General features: G+C 33.5%; 3 protein-coding genes across 4 annotated transcripts; all 3 read right to left on the reverse strand.

The window, feature by feature from the left end:
• Window positions 1-341: 341 nt before the first annotated feature.
• LOC140821436 (uncharacterized) lies at window positions 342-4,557 on the reverse strand. Its single transcript, XM_073181927.1, has 6 exons — window positions 3,938-4,557; window positions 2,291-2,456; window positions 1,652-1,828; window positions 1,487-1,570; window positions 1,121-1,202; window positions 342-1,030 (listed from the first exon to the last, which is right to left on the reverse strand). The coding sequence occupies exons 1-6, from the start codon at window positions 4,345-4,347 to the stop codon at window positions 579-581; spliced, it is 1,371 nt and encodes a 456-aa protein (XP_073038028.1). The 5' UTR covers window positions 4,348-4,557; the 3' UTR covers window positions 342-578.
• Window positions 4,558-6,064: 1,507 nt separating this feature from the next.
• LOC140821437 (protein WVD2-like 3) lies at window positions 6,065-8,830 on the reverse strand. The gene is made up of 7 exons (XM_073181929.1): window positions 8,745-8,830; window positions 7,631-8,099; window positions 7,268-7,353; window positions 7,080-7,170; window positions 6,943-7,014; window positions 6,565-6,675; window positions 6,065-6,447 (listed from the first exon to the last, which is right to left on the reverse strand). Exons 2-7 carry the CDS (start codon window positions 8,093-8,095, stop codon window positions 6,280-6,282), a joined length of 993 nt encoding a protein of 330 aa, XP_073038030.1. The 5' UTR covers window positions 8,096-8,099; window positions 8,745-8,830; the 3' UTR covers window positions 6,065-6,279.
• Window positions 8,831-15,973: 7,143 nt separating this feature from the next.
• LOC140821422 (ureidoglycolate hydrolase) lies at window positions 15,974-21,422 on the reverse strand. Of its 2 annotated transcripts, none has more exons than XM_073181909.1 (12): window positions 21,165-21,422; window positions 20,453-20,538; window positions 20,206-20,280; window positions 19,696-19,824; window positions 18,709-18,795; window positions 18,312-18,508; window positions 17,973-18,075; window positions 17,275-17,366; window positions 16,995-17,057; window positions 16,663-16,903; window positions 16,503-16,543; window positions 15,974-16,175 (listed from the first exon to the last, which is right to left on the reverse strand). In XM_073181909.1, the coding sequence occupies exons 1-12, from the start codon at window positions 21,357-21,359 to the stop codon at window positions 16,078-16,080; spliced, it is 1,407 nt and encodes a 468-aa protein (XP_073038010.1). In that variant the 5' UTR covers window positions 21,360-21,422; the 3' UTR covers window positions 15,974-16,077. The 2 variants fall into 2 exon arrangements, with proteins under 2 accessions (XP_073038010.1, XP_073038009.1); XM_073181908.1 differs by having other exon boundaries at window positions 18,709-18,790; window positions 19,688-19,824.
• Window positions 21,423-21,815: the final 393 nt, after the last annotated feature.

The following is a 21,815-nucleotide window of genomic DNA, read 5'->3' on the forward strand; positions in this document are numbered from 1 at the left end:
GTCACATCTCATTCTTAGTTATGTATCTTGCCATTTTTTGTAATTTCAATCATTTTTCATTGAGAGTTTCGATATAACACTCTATAAGTCATCATCGTGTTAAGGTTATTGAAACTCTGATTAAACGACGACTCGACTAATATATTTTAGAAGGGAAACGACGACTCGAAATCTGAGAACGTCCGAATTACGATGTTCCAAAGATTATGGAAAAAAAATGAAGCATAGATCAGTTCTCGCTGATTAATTTACCAGTTTTAGAGAAAAAAAATTGTGAACAAAATGACATGAGATAACATTGACGACTAATCAACCTGACCAAGGTAAATATATCAGATATATGTATGACAATCATGCATCATCCCTACAATTATATCGATAAGCATCGCGTGGAATTATAGACCTCGTCGGAAACATACATTCTCGTTACGCAGCGAGTATATGCGCCAAATACATGAACAGACCATAAACAAATATGGAACACCATATGGAACATATATGAATAGTAGTAGTACCTATACTTCACTGCTCAAGTCTCGAGCATCATCGGGTGTAAATAAGGCAGAAAATATTACTAATTACCTTCGATTCCCTTGTCTCCGAGCAATTCTATGCCCTGCTCCGACCAGTAAGGCTCTTCCGATCAATCCTGTTTTAAGTCCACAAATGAGAGCCACAGTTCCACCAATAGCCACCCATTTCCAATCAATTCCACCAGAATCTTTTGGTGTTTCCATTATCACAACCTCGTTCTTTCCTTCTTCATCCGATGCTTGTGCCACAGGATCAGTCCCTTCATCGCATGAAATTTTGGTTGTGATTCTTGCCATCAAAGCACATCTGGTTAATGATGTGTCAAATTTTCTAGCGTTTTGATAGGCTCTGAAGCCTGCATGTAGTTTCTTGACCGTTCCCCACATTCCATGACGAACCCCTAATTTGGCAACATCCTTAGGGATTCCCATGTCCTCGTAGTGAATAAGTGTGACCTCGCATGCAGATAACAGCCCATCTGGTTTACGTGATTCAACTGCACAGGTTTGTCCATGTGAGATAAGGATAACATTTTTACATCAGTGTCATCTGAAAAGAAGCCATTGAGTAAATAAGTAATACTCACCTGGCTTGATAACCCAGCTTGAGAAATAAAAATCTACGCGCCTGGGCTTGTCACGTTTTGGAAAAGCTGGATATGGCACCCCCTGCAGCCATTGTGTTCGTAATCAAAATATAATGTTAGTCTAAAATGAAATTGGAATTCTGTGGAAAAATAATAGTTCAACAATGCAGGGGTGCTAGACAAGGAAATAAGTCCGTTTGAGATATGATGTACTAGTTCAAACTCCTGTATTTTGACTCGCGGGGAAAACAAACTCGAACAATATGTAGCAACACAAGATCCTAACAAGTCACTGACTATGTAAATGAAACAAGAACTTGTAATGGTGTAATACAGGTAAAAGTTACAAACTTAGAGCCATCATACCTTTGTAACACAATAATTACTTTTTCCTGATTCCCATATCCTTCGACCAATGATATACTCTCGATCACTGCAGAAGAAAGGGAACTGCACATGAAAGAACAATGAAGTCAACATCAGCTGAAGGTGGTTTGATAAAATACTGTTATGCACCCCAGTGTAACATACCTTTTTAATCCAGTGGACGATCATCATCCCCGTATCATGGCATTCTTCCAATATTTTGACATACACAAGCATAGGATCCCATTTTGGCCGAAATTCATCATCCCAGAAAAAATCTCTGACCAGCTCAGGAGTTGCATCCTCAAAAATTGTTTTGCTGCGATACACTATTGGACCCACCTGAAAAACAAGTTACCCCACAAAATAAATGTCATAACTTTTTACTGAATAAAATGCAACCATGAAGATAATTTATTATCTTAAATTGAGATCAAGAGTATGCAAAGCAAACCACATAAAATACAAAAATAGGAAAATTTTGAAAAATAACCTTGGTCAAAGTTTGTTTTTTAAACTCAAATACACTTGGGAGATTAATTTTGCAGAAACAAAATTTGATCAAGGTTATTTTGCTAGCTATCCCAATGAAAATATTCCCTAGGGGTTCAAAAAGTTAGCACTCATATGTGTTGTCCGTTAGATGCATGAATACAAATATATTACATCAACAATCAGTATGGTGATCACTAACAAAAATTCATTCACTGCATAAAGCTTTTCATTCCTCTGTCTACAAATCTTAGAACTTAGGACTTCTCTGGCCTGTGCAGATGGGACATCCAACTGCCATGCCAGTTGTACCTCAGGCTCATGGCGCCAAGCTTGGTATGTTAAGTTTGATGTCGAGCGCTCCATCATGCTTTGCCACGCCATTTCTCCATCCTTTCCGTCCAGAAGATGCAAAAGGTGTTCCAAATCTTTTTCGGTGACACTACTTAATTCTCGATCTGGAGCCCCGTTGACAATCCTGTAAAAGAAGACCTAAATTATAGTGCACATTTTTTTTATTGGTGAGATCTAAACGAAAAATGAAAATATAAACATCAGAATCATGAAGGGTATGATGTTGATGGTTTGTCCAGCATATAATTCAAAGCATGATGTTTTTCTTGGTCATTCATTAACCATCAAAGAAGCATTGAATTTTGCTTTGGTTCCCGAATGAGGAACTAATGGAATCCACGACAGTTTTAATACAATCTCAGTAACCCACCGTCGATCTTTCATGAACTAGAATACATGAATCATGACATTATCAAGTTTCTTAAAGTTCAGCATTTCAAGATCCCAAACATTTTTTTTATTTACTCTATCATCTTATTACCCCCTTCTTTCACCTTAGAAGTTTCTTATTCCTCACAACCTTTCTTAGTTAAAGCACGTAGACTTAGGAAAACAACATTTTATTTCAGTTTGATTATAAAAGAGAAAACTAAAGAATATAGTTTTTTGAAAGATGTATACAGTAAAAATAATACAACTGAAACATATTTGCTTATCCATTCACATACTCAATTTCTTTTTCACAGCTCTCGAGCTGAAATTGTTATTCTCTACTTAACACTAGTTCTCCACCCGGTAACAAGCCTTCATAGCTTTGGTGGCTAGTTTAACGCTCAAGAGATTTGAGAGAAAACGGAGAGAAACTGTGATCCTCGCAGTTAGAACAAGAAGAAACTGCAGCTAAAGGAATTTCAGTTCATTCATTAGCCACCTCCCCATTTCTGGCTTCACCACTTCAAAGCCTAGGAGCTGAAGTTAAGCTACACTTGGGGAATAAAATAAAGGAAGGTTTGTCAAATAGACAATGTATGAAAAATCAGGTAGACAAGGTTTAGACTGAAACAAACATTGCCAAAATTTCTGTAGGCTCCATGATTCATTCAGGCATGTAAAAAAATCCGCAAAGGAAAACAATATTGCTTCTTTAATTTTTTCCCCTATAGTTGAGAAAACAAAACCTCAAGCTTCTATACAAATCCAGCATTAAACTGATGTACTGTCATTTAAAGTCAATTCCCATTAGAAAAATAACATTTCTTTGACTGCATTTTGTTTCCTGCGCAGACCAACCTAGTTCATACATTTCTTTGGAAACAAATAATATGAAAAATATCAAAATTGACTTGCGGACTATTAACTGTTACTATCTTACATTGGCAAGCATTAAGAAATGATTAATAACTTTAACAGATACCAGGCCTATTAGGCTAATGTTCTGCTTCCCATCAAATGCAAAATTCAAACTTTATGCGTAGTTAAATTAAGATAAACATAAGTCAAACTTTATGCGCAGTTCTTCCCAAAGATATATTCAGTCTATAATGCTCGTACCCTATCAGTATCGGCATTTACTATGCAATAATTCACATTTCACAATTCTAAAGGAAAAAAAATCAAAAGATTCATCAGAAGAAAAATAAATCAGACGTAAAATATAATAGCTACCCGATGTCATCACCGGCTACATCATCCCCAGCCTCCACCTGAGTCGCCACCGACGCCTCCAAAGCCGAAGACGCAGGTTCCTGAGCTGGTATCTTGCGGCTCCTCCCTTGGAAGCTGAACCAAAGCCCACGGCACACGGAAAAGGCCGACAGAGCCGTAAAGGCAAACCAGAACCGCCGCGCACCAAGACCCAGGGGAACCGTCCATAAAAACCGGAACTTGGACCGGAAACCCAGGAAAATCAACCCCGTCCATCTCGGCCGCCATGACCAACCGATCAGAAGCCCAATCATCACCGCCGCCCAAATCGGAACTATACAAACTATTATGTCGACGAATGTTTCCATAATCGCTGGCTTGCTGAGGAACTCCACCATATAATCGTTCAATTCAGCCCAAGCCCCCTCCATTTCGTGGAATTTTCTGCAGCAAATCTGGATTCAGCTACTTTTTGAATAAATTCACATAAAAATCACACAAAACAATAAATCTTCCACGGAAATTGAATTTTTGGAGAAATTTATTAATATATATTTATTATTTCTCTGCTGCTACATGATTGTGGCAACAGATTGGGCGAGAGAGGGAGAGAGAAAATTGATTCGCAAAGTCAAAAAACGAATAAAAGGGGCATCGATTCCAACACAATGTTTTTTTACAGTTCTGTACAGTTGGTGCTAAAAACAATGGTAACAATTCTAACATTAATAGAAAGAAGCGTGGTTTAAACATGGATGAAATACATTTTTTTTTTGAAATTTTGTCCGACCATAATTTTTATCACAAAAACTCCTACGAAAAAACCGTGTCAATTTTGTTCGACGGATCTGACGTATGAAAAATATTATTTTTATATTAAAAATATTACTTTTCATTATATATATGAACCGGAATTCATAGACTCGGTTGAACTTTTCACTTTCACCGTTAAATTTAAAGAAAGCCAAATTTATTGAGCAGCTACAAACATAGTAGGATGCTAGTTGACATAACAAGGGGCACAAGCATGTGGTTTTTGAGATGAATGATTGGGTTTGAACGGTTTCCTATTGGCATATATGGATATATGCTGTCAGAGTATTAGAATCCTTCTTATTCTAATAATAACAAGAAGAAGAGAGTGAATCAAGTTCAAGAATGTAAGAAGCCTACTTGGGATCAGGGGTGAGTATTCGGTCGGTTCGGTTACCGACCGAACCGAATTAGCTATAATCGAACCGAACCGAACCGAACCGAAATATTTATCTATAACTGAACCGACTGAATTAATTTTCATAACCGATGAAAACCGAATCGAATTAAAATCGGTTAGTTCGGTCGGTGACTGAATTAACTGATTAGTTTTTTTTAAAAAAAATTGATTTAACTTTAATTATATATTTAATTTTTCTTGAACACTTACAAAAATGCATAAAAACATAAAATCACACACATCACAAATGTATAAGTTTTGTTTGAACACAATTAATACATATTATATCAATTTTAAAATTAAAAATTAAAATATATATAAAAATTGATAAATAATAAAAACTTGGTAAATAATAATATTTATTATATCGGTTAATTCGGTTAAATGATTTCAAAATTTTGAAAACCGTAACCGAACCGAATTAACCGATATAAGTATAACCGATTTTTTTAATTTGAAAACCGAATTTCCAAAATAACCGAACCAAATTTCCGAATTGGTTTGGTTCGATCGGTTAATTCGATTAAACCAATAAAATCAAAATAGACAATTTTCGACTGACTTGATCTATGAATAACATTATTCTTTATGTCTAAAGTATTGTATTTCGCTGCAAAAGTATCTTTTTTTTGTTAATTATGTTGTTAACAAATATTGCGTAATATATATTGATTTGAATGAAAAGTATTATTTTTTATATCCAAAGTATTATTTTTCACTTGAAACATGTTTACAATCGATGTATATTTGTGGGGTCGGTTTTTCAAGTCAAATTGCGATACGGTTTACCCATTCTGTGTTTTGTATTATGGTTTTTGTGTCTATGGACTATATTCTGATAAACTTATCAAAGACTGATACAAAATCCCTGCTGTATGTTATTGGATTTCTCACTGGATTCTGTTCTTAGACAAGGGAGAGCATTTGCGTGGCAATATTCTCAAGACTTTCCATTCCATTCAAGAATGAAATATTGTTTACATTTCGACAAAATGTACCGAATAAGTTACAGAAAACTTACAGTTGAAACACTAAATTAAAGCAAACCACTCAAAGGGCCTTGCTGTTTTGACATATGCAGTCAAAATACAGCACTTGAAAGGCATAAATTAAAGTCGTTCCACCATAATTACTACTAACCAAGAGCTGATCAAGAATGAACAGCAATGTCACCAACAATCTTCGATGCAAAAGTCTCATCCATCACCTCCTCTCGTTGGATCGTTTCTATGATCTTGCAGGTGGTAGTGCCATTCTGTACAGTGATCTCGAGTTTCCTTCTACCCAACTTTGGCGATTTTGCACGAGTTGGAGGCGGCTGATACAATGATGTGTAGGCAAAAACAGCGAGTTTATGTTTCCTGAGTATGATGTTCTATAACTATAGTTACAGAAAATTTTGAAAGTTTTCATGATCATGGCAATGTTCCGGTACCTTTTTCAGTTCGACCTGTGGTGGAGGTTCCTCGTGGTAGAAGCTTGGCATCGGACTTGCCTTAAACATCAAACTCTTTCGCAGTTGCTTGATTGCGGCTTCAGTCTCTTCCTACAAATATGCAGAAGCCAGAAAAGACAGGTGTTCAAGGATTTTGATGATACTGTTATATTTGTCATGGATTTTTAACTTGTCTTCCGTAAGTTACAAGATTTCAAAAGACACAAATAAAAATGAATCTATTATCATAGACTATATATAGATGTGAAATCAATGATTTTTTTTAATGATGAATAGAAACTAAGGAACTCAATCTATAACAAAATCTTGAACTTGAAAATATCTGTTATTCTGTCTAACATAAGAACATGTAATCACCTTCTTTCTTGCCTCATCTTGAGTTCTCTCAGCTTCCAATGCTTGAGTTTTCTCCTCCAATTTCAAGTAAAACTAACGAAGAATAGCGAAGATAAGTAAGAATCAAAACAAAGTTAAACTAATCGTTTGAATTCTACCTGCTTCCTTCTCTCAGCTCGTTCACTGCTCTTAAACACCGGTGCTGATGCGATAGTCGTCTTTTTGAACTTTCTTGATGATGCACCAATTCTTATGTGATTTGAGAAAAAATAAATTTAGAGAGTCAACGTAAAGAGAAAGAAAACATAAATAAATGTAATGGATAGTTCAATTTGAGATTAGATACGATGAGGTGAATGAAAAATCATCTTCATCAGGATGCTTCTTGTTATCAGGTTGCAATGGCTTCCTTGATTCCATCTGTGCGACTATCTGAACCGACATAGAGAACACAGTATCAGTTGTTGACATTTTTCTCGTCCATTTAAGATTTCTCATGCATCAAAGTGTGCATATGTTGTCTCAAGATCTTGTTGAAGATGGAAATAAAAGTTGAGCAAACTTAGACATGACTACCAAATTCACAAGACCGATCGGAAAAATCCATTTCATTTTTTTAAAAAACAACCTGAGAATTATGGGTCGAAAACAACAGCAGACCTTTTACCGAAATATACAGTGAAGCATAAAGATGGTAAGACAAATTTACAGGTTTATATCCAGCAGTAGCATCCTCAAACTCGGAACCAAATGGACGAGTTCCACAGAAAGCGCGCCTTTCAGTTTCAAGAGCAAAGGGCTGTGGAACTGTACGTTTAGTTTTACGGTTTCCAGCAGCAGATTTGGTGGCCTTTTTGCCACAAGCTCCCATCTTCTTGTCATCATTCGTTACCTTTCGATCTTCAAATGTTGCATCCTCCTTTGACATGAAAGTTTCAGTGTTAAAGATTGGAAAATCTTGTTGATGTTTCATGTTTTCACAAATCTTTGGAATATCCATGGCCTTTTCTTTGTCGCATTCTTTTGTTTCAAAGTCTTTCCCTTCAGAATCACTACTCAATGCTTCTAGCAGACTGGAAATTCCATGTGTTGAGTCATCGGAGGCACCACTTGAGTATATTATGACACCTTCCCCTTCCTTGTTCATGTGAATGTCACGAACTTCCAGCTCCATACCACTGAAACAAAACGCAATCGCAGCCATTCAAATCTTTCGGTCTGAATCAGGACCCACATAACAAATCAGTAAAGGAATCATTTCAAAGTTTTTAGAATATGATTGTCATTTCAATTCAATCATTCCCTTTCTCTTAAGAACCGTAAAAGCAATGATCTCAAATAAAAACAAGAGTCTTGTTCAAGGTAGAATCTAAAATACTTGAGGCAGATAGAGATGGAGCTGATAGAAAGCTATATAAGTAGAGGAACGTGAAGAAATCTCACAGTTCTGTCTACTTTCACCAGAGCACATGTTTTCGCGATATAGAAACTGTGACTCTTTGATTAAGCCAACAAGGCCTCACAATCTCAAACGAATGAAACTCTCATTTTCAGAGCAGGAATTTCACACCCAAATACATAAATTGAAAAGTTCAAAACTTTAACCATCCAACCAACTCCATGGCGACACAATCATATGCAAAACACAACCTCGGCAAAAATGACAACTTTTTAAGCTCCAAAGCGACCTAACAACTGAGCATGGACAATCACTACAAGCTTGAAAAGCGTGGCATACAGCGTCATACACACCACGGAAATGAAAACCCAAATAACACATAAAAACTTGTTTCTCACAAAGAAAACATGTTATTCGACCAGACCCAATAATTTCTTTTCCACGATAAAGGCAACCAACTTGAAAATCCCGACATCACCACCAAATCAAGAATCCAGAGATAATTCTTCGAGACCATTTACTTTTGGTCTTTTGGGGGGAAGTCATCAAAAATATAAAGACATGATTTATTTTAAAAACTTCCTAAATAGATAAATATATCTACCATCCAATTCCATCTCTTTCCGTCGATAATGACGTCATAACCGATCGTTAAACCACTAATTAAAAAGAATTTTTAGGTAAAATTTAGTTATCATTTTAATAGGCACTTATGACTTTACTAATCCGTCTATTGTCTTAATCAAAGGAAAATAATTTCTTTTACTTTTTTCTAAAAAAATCCATTTTTATATGACATCACCTCTTTTTTTATTTTAAAAAAAAATCTATTTTTCGTATTAAATATGAACTTTAAAATTTTAACTTAAATTATTATATAAACAAAAAATTGGTGGATTGGTGAACTGAATCCAGTCATTTGAATTTTGAAAACGCAAAAATTTATGTGAGCTTGTCTTACAAATCGTATTTTGTGAGACATATCTCTTATTTAGGTCATCTATGAAAAATAGTATTTTTATGCTAAGAGGATTACTTTTTATTGTGATATCGGTAAGGTTGACCCGTCTCAAAGATAAAGATTCGTGAGACCATCTTACAAGAGTTATACTCTGTTGAAAATTGGAAAACAACTCACATTGTTTAAAAATTATTTCATTATAGTTATTTAATTTGAGAAACTTGATTTTTTTATAATTAATTTAAATTTTTTAATACCTATTTATTATTCTTTACTATTTTAAGAACATATTCGGAGAAAGATAATGAGCAAAAGAGATTTATTTCGAGGATTTATAATTTTTGTGCTAAAATTGTAATGTTATATTTTTATTGTCATTTATTATATTGTTAAATGCTTTAACATATGTGTGCTTATTGATATTTACATATCCGTAGACTATAAGGACTAATTTAAAAAACTTAAAATTTGTTTTAAAATAATCAGAAGATTTCATTGGAAAAAATTCAAAATTTAAAAATCGGTCATTCAAACAAAACATAACCTAACCAAACAAAAATTTAGGTTTAATTTGGTTTGATTTTTAGTTATTAGTAATTGCTTTGGTTTGATGTTAAGTAAAACCAATAAATTTTTAGTTTGGTTTTTTGTGCGGTATATCCAACTTGCTGGGAGGTCATGCTGAGATATTTTTAGGCTTAAAATATATTTTAAATTCTTTTCCCTACTTGTAATAATAAATATTTACTTACAAGTTAATTTAGTATGATCAGAGTGACATAGCCTCATATTTATGTGCAATTACTTTCTTCCATTTCATTTACTTCTATTATTTGTTGATTTCTGATTTACTGATTTCGAGAAGTTTTGGTTCACTAAGTTCAGTTAGACTTTTTACGTACTGATTATTCCAGTTGTCAACTGCACTCAAAAAATCGAGATTTGATCTTTACTATTGACACCAATTGAGATCTCTTAAGCTCGGGAAAATAAAATTTTGTGGGATGTTTATTCTCCTCGTCTAAACAACTCCATCAAAATGTTTATATAATACCACCCCTTCGGATTATCCATCCCCGGTCAGAGACATGATCTTATTTTTAGAAATCTTTAAATATATAGATTTTATGCAATGCAAATATTTTTGCATATAAATCATATAGACTCCTCTTATATATCCCTTCCTAATAATTGTTTTTGTTGCGTTTCATTACGATTTGTCTGTTTTGTATATGCTTTCGACGTTGGGAGATGGGTTTTGAACATTATAATTTTGACCGATATTGTGAAGATCCGGACGCTAATCATTTTTTAATCATGATTGGGACTAATTAATCAGTTATAGTAAACAGGGTCTAATTTTTTTTTTTTAAAACGCGGAAGGTAATGGAATCAAACTCCTATATATATCAGTATAAAAATATAAATCTGATCAAATATACAAACATACACACTCAGGTTCAACAACTACTATCAAGTGTTTAAACCCTATCTCTAGTCCAAGTCCGGAATCACCACTCTAATCTCGATCTGTCTTCACCTCTGTGACCATGTACCTGTCCCACCTGTTGTCATGCACACATACAAACAAGACAACAGCCGGATAACTCCGGTGAGATATAAATATCTCAGTATAAACAATGTATTAAATGCAATCATATAAAACATATATAAAAGCATAAACAAACATCAAAACATGTATCTAGTCTGACTACATGAATCAATGACTCGTGATCTAATCTTATCTTATCTCAAATCTAGGGATCCCGATCTAATTTAGACTCTGGTATTCTGTATCGAGTGTCTGAGATAGACATCGATCTACATCTAAGGCTCTTCGATACACCGTAAGTCTAGAGTCTTATCGGTTCTGAGAAATACTCGGCGGTCCTGCCCTAGCTAGGCTGATCTGCCCTAGACTTGGACTCTGACTCTGTTCTAAGTCAATACATTAACATATCAATCTGATAATCTGCAAATATCAATGCAATAATTAAAGTATGTGATTTAGGGAAACTCAAGTCAAACCTCACTTGAGTTGTGCAATCCCAACTCAACATTAATTTATACATTTCTTGTTGTCGATCTGATACAATCAAAGTCTGGATTCAAAGTCTGTCATTGTTCAATCTGACAATGACAATATCAATATTCTGTATCAATATTCTAATCAATAACAATCTGATCAATCTGGATTTAATTCAAAATCAACGGTATAACGGTACAAACTCAGTATCCCCGTCAATACCACGTCACCAGATAACAACTCTCTCAATTCATAATCGATACCAACACAATCTGATATCATATCTCAATCAATTAAATTCAGAAAATCACAACAATTCCATAATCAGTCCGTTTCTTAATCTGACTTCGATTCTATGATGTCTAATATGTCAAGAACAACATATATGAGTTCCATTCAATTCTGACAATATCATAATTTCAAAGCATGTCAAAACGTAGTAAAACTTACGTCCAGTTGTAGCCTACGTTGCTAGGAACTCGATACCGAAGTCGGATTCAAAATCAGACGGACGAATTTCTCACAAAAGGCGTAAGGATTTTCGATACAATTTCTCAGACCCTTTTCTCGACTTTCCTTACTGATTTTCGAAGGATTTCGTACATATATATATATCAATGCATGCAACAGCAAGGTGGCCTCATTTTTGCCAAACACGTCGCACCGCGGGTGCGGTAGCAACGGGACCGCGGGTGCGCTGCGTGTATTAATCCATATCCATTTTCCAGAAGTCAAGACTGCGGGTGCGGTCTTGTTTTTACTGCGGGTGCGGTCTCACTTTTTCAAAAATTGCTACCCTACTGGACATGCACCGCGGGTGCGGTCTTGTTTTTACCGCGGGTGCGGTCTCACTTTTTCAAAAATTGCTACCCTACTGGACATGCACCGCGGGTGCGGTATCTTCTCGACCGCGGGTGCGGTATTGCTTCGGCAGTAAATTCCAAATTCAGAATAAATGGTCGCGCATTATCTTAAATCGTGTCTCCGTTGGCCCTTTCGTAATCACGTTAATTATAAATCAATACTCTTTGATTAACAGTGACTAAATCTCGGGCATTACAGATATATTTATTATTTTGTAATTTTAGTTTTTTTTATTGAAGTATATATTTATAATTTGAGATTTTAGTTTTATTTTATGTTGTCATATTTTAATTATTATTGTTTTTCTCCCAATTTTAGTCATACTTTCGGAGTTGCATCGCTGTGGTGCTGACTTATACGTGACAATATCAAAACTCTTTACGAAAGGATTATAATTGTCAAAAGAGTAGGTCTTTTGTGAGACGGTCTCACGATTCTTTATGTGTGAGACGGGTCAACCTTAACGATATTCACAATAAAAAGTCATACTCTTAGCATAAAAAGTAATACTTTTAATGGATGACACAAATAAGATATTCGTCTCACAAAATACGATCCGTGAGACCGTCTCATATAAGTTTTTGCCTTGCCAAAAACTAAAATATAAGTTACTAAGACCAAAATTTGATGAGATTGAATCGATATCATAAAAAGGACATATTTAAACTCACACGAGGCATTAATATTTCGAAAGCCAAACTTTGGATCATGGGTTAGTAATTTTGCATTATTCAAATGTAATATACAGAAATCTTGGATAAATTAAAAGGTTGTGTATTTGGATTAATAAATTGAAATTTTGAAACGATTTTCTTCATTTGATAGAGAAATTTAGTCACATTCATCTCTCAATTATTTATATCATTTAGAAAATCCAAAGATATATAAACCATAAATACATAAATAATAGGTATATAGTCATATCGTTTCACAAATCTTTATCTATGAGACATGCCAATCATGTTCATATTTACAATAATAAGTAATACTTCTGACATATAAAATAATATTTTTTCATGGATAACTCAAATAAGATATCTCTCTCACAAAATTGATCTGTAAGTCCGTCTCACAAATTTTTTTATGATAAATAAATGATTTTGGAAGTCTTGAAAACATATAGGGTTAGTTGCATAATCCTTATAGGAATTTGAATGGTTTAATTTAATGAAACGAATTTATGCAATGATAAGACTTGAAAGACAACCACATGTCAACGAAAAATTATATTTTCATTTGATTTTTGATGTATATGATATAGTTTTATCAAGTTTTATATTTATTTTACAAAATTTTAATATATCCATTTAATACTAAAGGATTATATTTTATATACATTATAACACCAAGTTATAATCTAATTCACTATTTTCGATTAAAAAGTTTTTAAGTTAAACATAATAATTTTAATGTTACTAGGGTCCTCTGCAAGCAATGTACAATCTACTAAATAAATAATTCAGATTTTTAAATTATTATAAGTAGAGAAAAATATAGTAGTAATATTACTTTGATATAATTTAGATAGTAATATATTTTAAACAATCAATCAGTAAGAACATAACGTAAAAGATCCTCAAATAAATAAAGTTTTTGTAAGAATATTTAGTATATTTGTTTAATCGATAGTCATGATTGATATAATGATGTAACTTAAATATTTTAAATTATATAACGTTTTTGTAAGATGGAAGATACTTCTTTAATGATAATGATAGATACAACTTAAATATTTTATATTATAGCAACTCAAACATTACTTTTCTGGTTGTATCTAATTTCTATGAAATTTTTATTATTATGAAGAATTGCAATTTAATTTATGTATATTTGTCCTTTTTGCTATTTTATTCATTTATTTTGTCAAATTTCAGTGTTATTTCAATATCTCTGTTTATCCCCCTTCCAATTTTGACTATGTCTCCAACACAACGCTGATGTGGCACTGACATAGCGTTGACATAACACTTACACGTGCAATGACATGTTAATACCCCGATGAAAATGCCAAAACTTACCAAAAAATTAAAAGATCTGGCACTATGTTACGATTCCAACAACATAAAGGATCAAAATTGTAAAGAATAAGTCTCATATGAGACGATCTCACATATCTATATTTGTTAGAAGGGTTGACTTGATCTATATTTACAAAGAATTTTTTTTATTTTTGACATAAAAAGTAATAATTTTTATGAATCAAGTCGGATATTTGAATGTTGAAAATAAATGATTTGAATATTGAAAAATAACAGTTGAATATTTGAATGTTGAAAATAAGAGTTGTAAAATTAGAAATTTGTTTGTGATGATGTATGTAATGATGTATTTTATTTTTTGGATTATATGTAATGAAACTCTATAAATAGATCTCTCATTTGTGAAAAAAATCACAATTGAGTAGAGAGAAAAATATTATAAAGTGTTTAATTTGGTAAATTTTGAGAGTTTGAGATTTTTACTTTTTAACATAAATTTTTACTTTTTCACAACATAAAGAGATTATTAAAATTACATATTCATATTAATCAGATAAATCGATTCGACTCATATCAATCATAAAAATTAACATATTTTTCATAAAAAATAATATTTTTCATGACTCGGGAGATTTTTTTATCAAAATTGACCCGTGAGATCTCACAAGATTTTTTTTATATATAATTTGTTAAAGCAACAAAACAAAATAAATAACAAAAATCGAAAAAAAATGTTTGAGAGAGTTTTTGGGTCGCATATTTTTCTTGTTCCTCTAAAATGAGTTGGTCTCTTATGAGACGGTCTCACGAATCTTTATATGTGAGACTGGTCAATCCTACCGTTATTCACAATAAAAAATAATACTCTTAACATAAAAAGTAACATTTTTTCATGGATGACCCAAATAAGATATCTATCTCACAAAATACGACTCGTGATACCGTCTCACACAAGTTTTTACATTATCATTATTATTTTCAATACTTGAGAGAAATAATAATCATGCGTGATTTGCAGTTTACATCTAATAATTATTTTGGACACTTTAACGATAAGAGAAGTTGGATTGTCAAATGATGTGAATGTGTGAACTATGAGAGACAAAGGCAGTTGGGGTCCATTATTTCCTCTGATTGATTACTCTTCCCTAACCTTCTTGATAAACCCCACCTTTACTTTATTCACATTAATTTCCCTTCATTTAACACAAATTAACTTAATTTGGACTCATAAGTAATATTTTTTTTTTAAAATTTCATGACTATACCATTTTCAAGGTAAGGTAATGGCTTAAAGATTTCAGATAACTTTAATTAAAATGTAAACTTCTCACACACGCATGTAAGTTTTGTATATTGCACACCCACGGTACACATTTATGTCCTATTGAATATGAATTTTTTTTATATTTCATCACGTCCGATAGGTGAGTGTCACACACATACATACATATACATACATATATATATATATATATATATATATATATATATATGAAAAATACTAACATGATATTATATAATATCATCGTAATCATAATATTTTAAAATTATTTTATACATAGAGCATATTAACATATTCAAGAGCTAAAACATGCAAGCAGAACTTATAGTTTATGCTCGCCAATATACTTGTGAAATAATGCTTAGTAACAGAAGTATTTCTAATTATTTTTTGTATAGAGAGTATTGACATATTCAAGAGCTCGAGATTGCAGGCCAAACTCATGGATTTAAACACATAAGCCAACTCGCGAGTTGGCGAGCTTAAACTCGGTTCTTTAGCTCGAGCTCGATTTTGATTTCTAGAGCTCAAGTTTATGATTGTCTTGCAATTAATGAAATTCATGCGCACACATGTGTTGAATAAGACCAAGATTACATGCGTAGCGTAGATTATACATGCAACATCATAAATAATTAAATATCAGGTGAGGGACAACTTGGCCAGTGTTAGAGCCAACACTCTAACCCCATTTGCGACATCGACAGGAGCTGCAAATTCTTCGGGTTTATGGCTGTATCCTGACCACAACATCAAAGGTAGAAGATCATCGCAGATGCCGAATATGTTCAAACCTCCTACTTTAAACATATGAAATTTGTTTGTCCTAATCTTGGAAAAGTGAACACTAGATACATTGATTGCTATTAGATCTTGTTGGACTTGCATGATTTAAGGTTAATTGACCCTGCTTCCCAATGTGGCACTATGGTACAAGACTTTTAAGTACAATGACAAGTGATCCTCGTAACCATATATCTATGCTTTCGATACAACATAGATTTCATTTACTGTCGTTTATTTGGAACAGCAGCAAATGCTCGATTATATAAAGAGCTTGAAAGTACCTTTATAACATGGAATGAAGATCATGCCCATTGGAGATATTCTGCAACAGCATAAGATGAAGGTAACCAAATATGTTGTAATAAAGTCATTAAGCAAAATTTTTGGGTGAAAAAGGTCAATTGATGCATAGATAATGGTTGAAAAACGAGAGAGTCTGACCTTGCCATGAATAGGGAATCATGATAAGCTCGGCTGATCATCTTCTTGTGCGATAGAGTTAATTCCTTGCAAGCTGATTCAGTAGCTTTAATGATCAAGTCCTCAGACAACGCAGGTGGATCTTGATTTATGATTTTGAACTCGGATAGTTTCACACCACGGTTTCTGGATATGTTAAGAGCCGATTGATGGATTTTTTCTATCACCTTGTTTCTCCGCTTCTCATCGATGTCTCTAGTATCTTGAATGGATAAAGAACATGTGATAAAATATTCAAACGTTGAAGCAGATTATGTATTGTTCAACACAAGATCAAGAATCACATTTTGTACCAATCTCAAGATGTGATTTGCTCGGAATGCTGTTTATTGCTCCAGGGTGCAACTCCAGAATACCTTAAATTCAGCATACATTCAGGCCAAATTCTGATAAAACTTTAGAAGACGTTCAACCTTAGTTCGCACACATATATTTAATTACAAATTACTATTGCTCGAGCTAACTCGGAGAGCTTGAAAACCAGTTCTATTCTTTTGCACCCCCACTGTTACGCTAGGAAACAACCACACCAGACTGACTGACTGACTCACTAACGAATAATAGAAAACTTACCAACTGTTCCAACAGTGTCGATGGATCCTGATTCTAGAACATGTTTCTCCACAGCCAGGGACAACTCTGCAGCTGCCAGTCCTGCGTCATTTCTGCTCCAAATAATTTTAACATGCAACACTCATACTCTAAATTATTCCCATAGAATAATTAAAATGAAACATCGGGCAGAGCCCATAATGGATAAACCCCCTCAAGGATACTTGTGTTTCAGCAGTTGCTTTATTCATTGAAGCTCCGGAAAACTTAGGATATTTAAATCAGATCCACATTTTAGTTGAGAATTGTAAAAAATCGAGCATTTTGTCTAACTTTTCATTCCTATCCTACAAACAGAGACAAAAAATCTCAGTGCCATATATTATCCGTCCAAAGAAAGTGTTTATATATATATATATATATATATATATATATATATATATAAAAAGCATTTTTAGTCAATGAACAAACTACTATTTGTTTGATTGATCATAAAGAAAACGGGAAAATGTGTGTGCACAAAAATGTATCTTTGCTAAAAAAAAATTAATTTACTTATTTATTTTTATCACATCGAGTATATGTTAATGTATTTTAAAAGTTGAATTTGATTTTACTATCACGGACAATGTGATAGGTATCAGTTCCATCCGACTTTCTCTTGATAAAATCTTAGATTCAAACATAGCATATGCAAATCGAACAAGAGATGTCATCACCTCATCGGCATAAGAACAGCTCCAGCATGGCCTCCATTGCCTTCGAAATCCACTTTAATGCTTGCCGGTGATGCAATTGCAGTCACAACACCAATGGATATACCTAAAAAAATACAAACAAGATTAACATGCGACAGCCGGCAATTTACGGGTGGAGCTAGAATTGAGGATAAGGGTGATAAATAAATGATTTGAAAGGCAAGACTTGAAAACTTTTAGAGAATTAGATACTATTTCAATTTTCTTAATTTGAGGGTGCAGATCAACCCTCGCCAGAAGGGATGATGGTACACATTATCAAAATAATGAACATCCTTTTCATTTTTTGACAAGGCTAACCTTCCTCTTCCAGAATGGGACCTTGCTCTATGTGCAATTCAATGAAAGCATGATAGTGCCCTTCATTCAGGAACACGGTAGAAACATCCTCGTGTGCATATCCAGAAAATCTTGCAGCATCAGAAAAGGATATGTCTTGATTATCGACTGTCGTCTCGAGACGTTCTGCCAGTTCTTTACTTCCTGCTAATAACCGGCTGCAAATTTAAGGAGAGTCTCAAAATCAATAAGAATAAAAGAAATATCAAAAACAACAAAAAAAAATTATAAAGATTTAAAAAAGATCATAAATCTACCAGTCTAATGATAGATGGTGACTTGGTGGTTAAAGAGAATGTGAGTGAAAGGTCCTATAACATTTTTGAAAATTGCGATTAAGAAAATCTTTGGTCCTAACCTTCCCAAGCAGCTGATGCCGAACCTCGTAGGCTCTTCTGATGTGAACATGATCACCTCCAGGGACCTCTTTGGCTTAAAACCTAACCTGTTTTAAGTTTCATTAATATTATACAAAATGAAATGAGATCTTAAAACAAACTAGTAATTAGTGACGAGGCCGCGGAATCAGAAAAGTATAAATCAAAAAGCTCGTACAATCTAAATCTTAATAGTCAAATATCCAACTAATTGCTTTTACATGTGTAATTCTCAAATTAAAAAAAAAAATTTACACATTAAAAAAGGTAAAATTTTTAATTGAGGGACTATGGCATTGTCTGCATACATTAGTTCATCCACTGACTTGCATTGTCATTTATTTTTCAGAAACTAATATCAAATATTTAGGTTTATTCTAGCTTTACCAACGGTAGCTGACAAATCCTAATCTACGTAGTACGGATAATCCTAATTTCTTTTCTTGAAGTATCGGATACGAATACGACATGGATATAGATACGACATGCCGATAATAAAATTTGTCGTATCGTCTTATCCATAGCATGTTTATATTTCAAAATTTGTTGTATTGTCGTATACATATCGTATTCGATACGATACTCATACCCGTAACCATGCGACATAGATGCTAACGTCCCAAAGGATAATTTCATAATTTGAAATTGTTGCTGCAAGCCTGCAATAACCAGTGATATCTGTAATTAGGCTCTTATAATAACATAAGAAAAGGTAGAGGACCAGCTACCAAGTCAGGTCAATTTGGTTTCAACTTCTTGTCCAAGAAGAAACATTGTTATAGCTTGGTTTGATTTAAAAAAAAAAGAGATCATTTAATGTATCCATTCACATTATGAAAGAATTTCGCAGCAGCATAACTACAATGAGCCAAAGTAATTAGTTGTTTTTCGAAATCTGCTAGTCACAAACAAAGATATACTAGAAGCAAAAAGTGATGAATCTAAATAGGGATCAATCACCTGCATACCGTTTCAGTGCATTAATTGCTTCTATGGCACCCAAAACACCAACAACTCCATCATATTTCCCTGAGTATGGTATCGCATCTATGTGAGAACCAGTAGACACAGCAGCAATCTCAGGCTCAGAGCCCTCCCTGCATAAAACCAAATAAAGTTGCATTGAAGAGCTAGAGTTTAATGAAGGAATAGGGAACCAAGATCGTTTCTATTTCATGCTGAAGAAGGCAAGTCGACGGTTGGATGCCTTGTCAAATGAACCCAAAGAAAAACTGTCATGTTGTACCAAAAGGTACAAGTGGTAAAGGTGATTGAATTCAAATATTTTAAATTGTATGATGACCAAAATACTACATTTCAATTAGTAAGCCACCTAGTCAGTTGTACACAACAAGAGTGACAATTATTGTTTTCCCAAAAGTTGGTATATTATTGTTTTCCCAAAAGTTGGTATATTATTGTTTTCCCAAAAGTTGGTATAGAGCAACAAGGAATGAAGTAAATGAATTTTGACTTACCAGCGACCGAAAATGTTTCCAACGGCATCCTCTTTGACAGATAGACCAGCAAGGCCCATTAAGTTTTTAATGTACCTGTTCATCATAATTCAGGAAAAGTAACATTTTAGACCACATAGCACAGCGTGTATCAATTGACTGGTCCAACTAAGCATCCTATTGTTGCATGACCAATCCAAGGCATATACATAATGCAGACTATTAAACTAAATTTGTGCACATAATTAGTTATGTTCTATTTTTTTACCTCCTTGCTAGCACATCCTTCTCGCTGTAAAGGACTCTAGTGACCGAAGGTGCAGGCGTATCCGAGAAACTTGCTAGCTCATCGATCTAGAATATTTTAAAATTACAAAGGCAGATTAAGATCCGTATCTTTTAAATAAACTGCAACAGGAAGAAAGGAACACAAAAAAAATACATTTTCATGCTTCAAAAACACAATTTACGGCTCATAAGAGCTACATATTTGTATTAATATGCCAGCATTTAAGGTTATACCAACCAAGAACTACTCTCTCTTTTTCTTTTTTTACTTCAATACATACATTTTGCACTCTAATAGCAAGATAAGATGCATACCATACAACCTTACGTTTTCCAAAAAAATCAATAATCTAGCTATTTAAATGCGCCAGGGATAGAATCTTCATGATTCCACAATCAAAATTCCAAATACCCGAACTGCATACAGTCGCTTCCAACTATTTTAGATCCAAGGCTAGCCAAAATTAATTTTTAAATCCACTTTCAAGCCAAGCATATAAAAAGCTTTACCAAGATCACTAGTTTGACACTAAAATCCAAATTCCCAATTGCCCAAGTGCACCGGTCCATCTCGTTCTCACTTACAATCTGAAATCTTTTCCCGAAGACCAAGATATCGAGAAAGATTAAATCTTTACAATAGAACCCCGCTCAAATAAATAAATTCCATATTCGAAGATTTCAAGGGTAACCTGTCTCTGCAAACTTTGTATGTCCACTGAAAGTGCGGATGACGAATCTTTGAAACCGTGCTCCTGAAAAGGGTACCCAGAAAACTCTTCCATGGTTTTGATCGTCGAGTCATATTCATGTTTCTGAGATAAGATTAGGGGAAAAGAAGCGACGAAGCATAGAGGAAAGAGGAGAGTGGATAGATTGACGAACATTTTCTTTACTGGAATGGGTGGTGCGTGACTGCGTGGCGCGACGGAAATGGATCCTCTACTGTGGGATCTGTGGCAAAAAACACATTTTTAAAAAGTTTTTTTTTTATCTTTATTTAAATCTTTTTAGTTTTAATTTTTTTTTGAGTTTTTTTGTTTTAATATTTCTTTTACTCACTCACAAATTTTCATTTTAACTACTGAATTTATTTATTTTGAGAATAAAATATATAATTATTTTTTTCCATATTGACATATTTAATCAGTTGGTATATTAGTATACAGTATATAAGTTAAGTATAAATTATAACAAAAAAAAACAATACAATAAAAATTGACAAGATAAAAAAAAGAGAATAGAAAATACTTTTTAAAAATTAGAATGTATACACAAAAAGGTCAAAAAAGAAAGTATTAATTAAAATATATAAAAAGACAAAAAAAGAAAAAAAAAGAAAA

This window comes from Primulina eburnea, unplaced genomic scaffold (assembly GCF_022965805.1).
Source record: "Primulina eburnea isolate SZY01 unplaced genomic scaffold, ASM2296580v1 ctg567_ERROPOS1000000, whole genome shotgun sequence".
Lineage (NCBI taxonomy): Eukaryota > Viridiplantae > Streptophyta > Magnoliopsida > Lamiales > Gesneriaceae > Primulina > Primulina eburnea.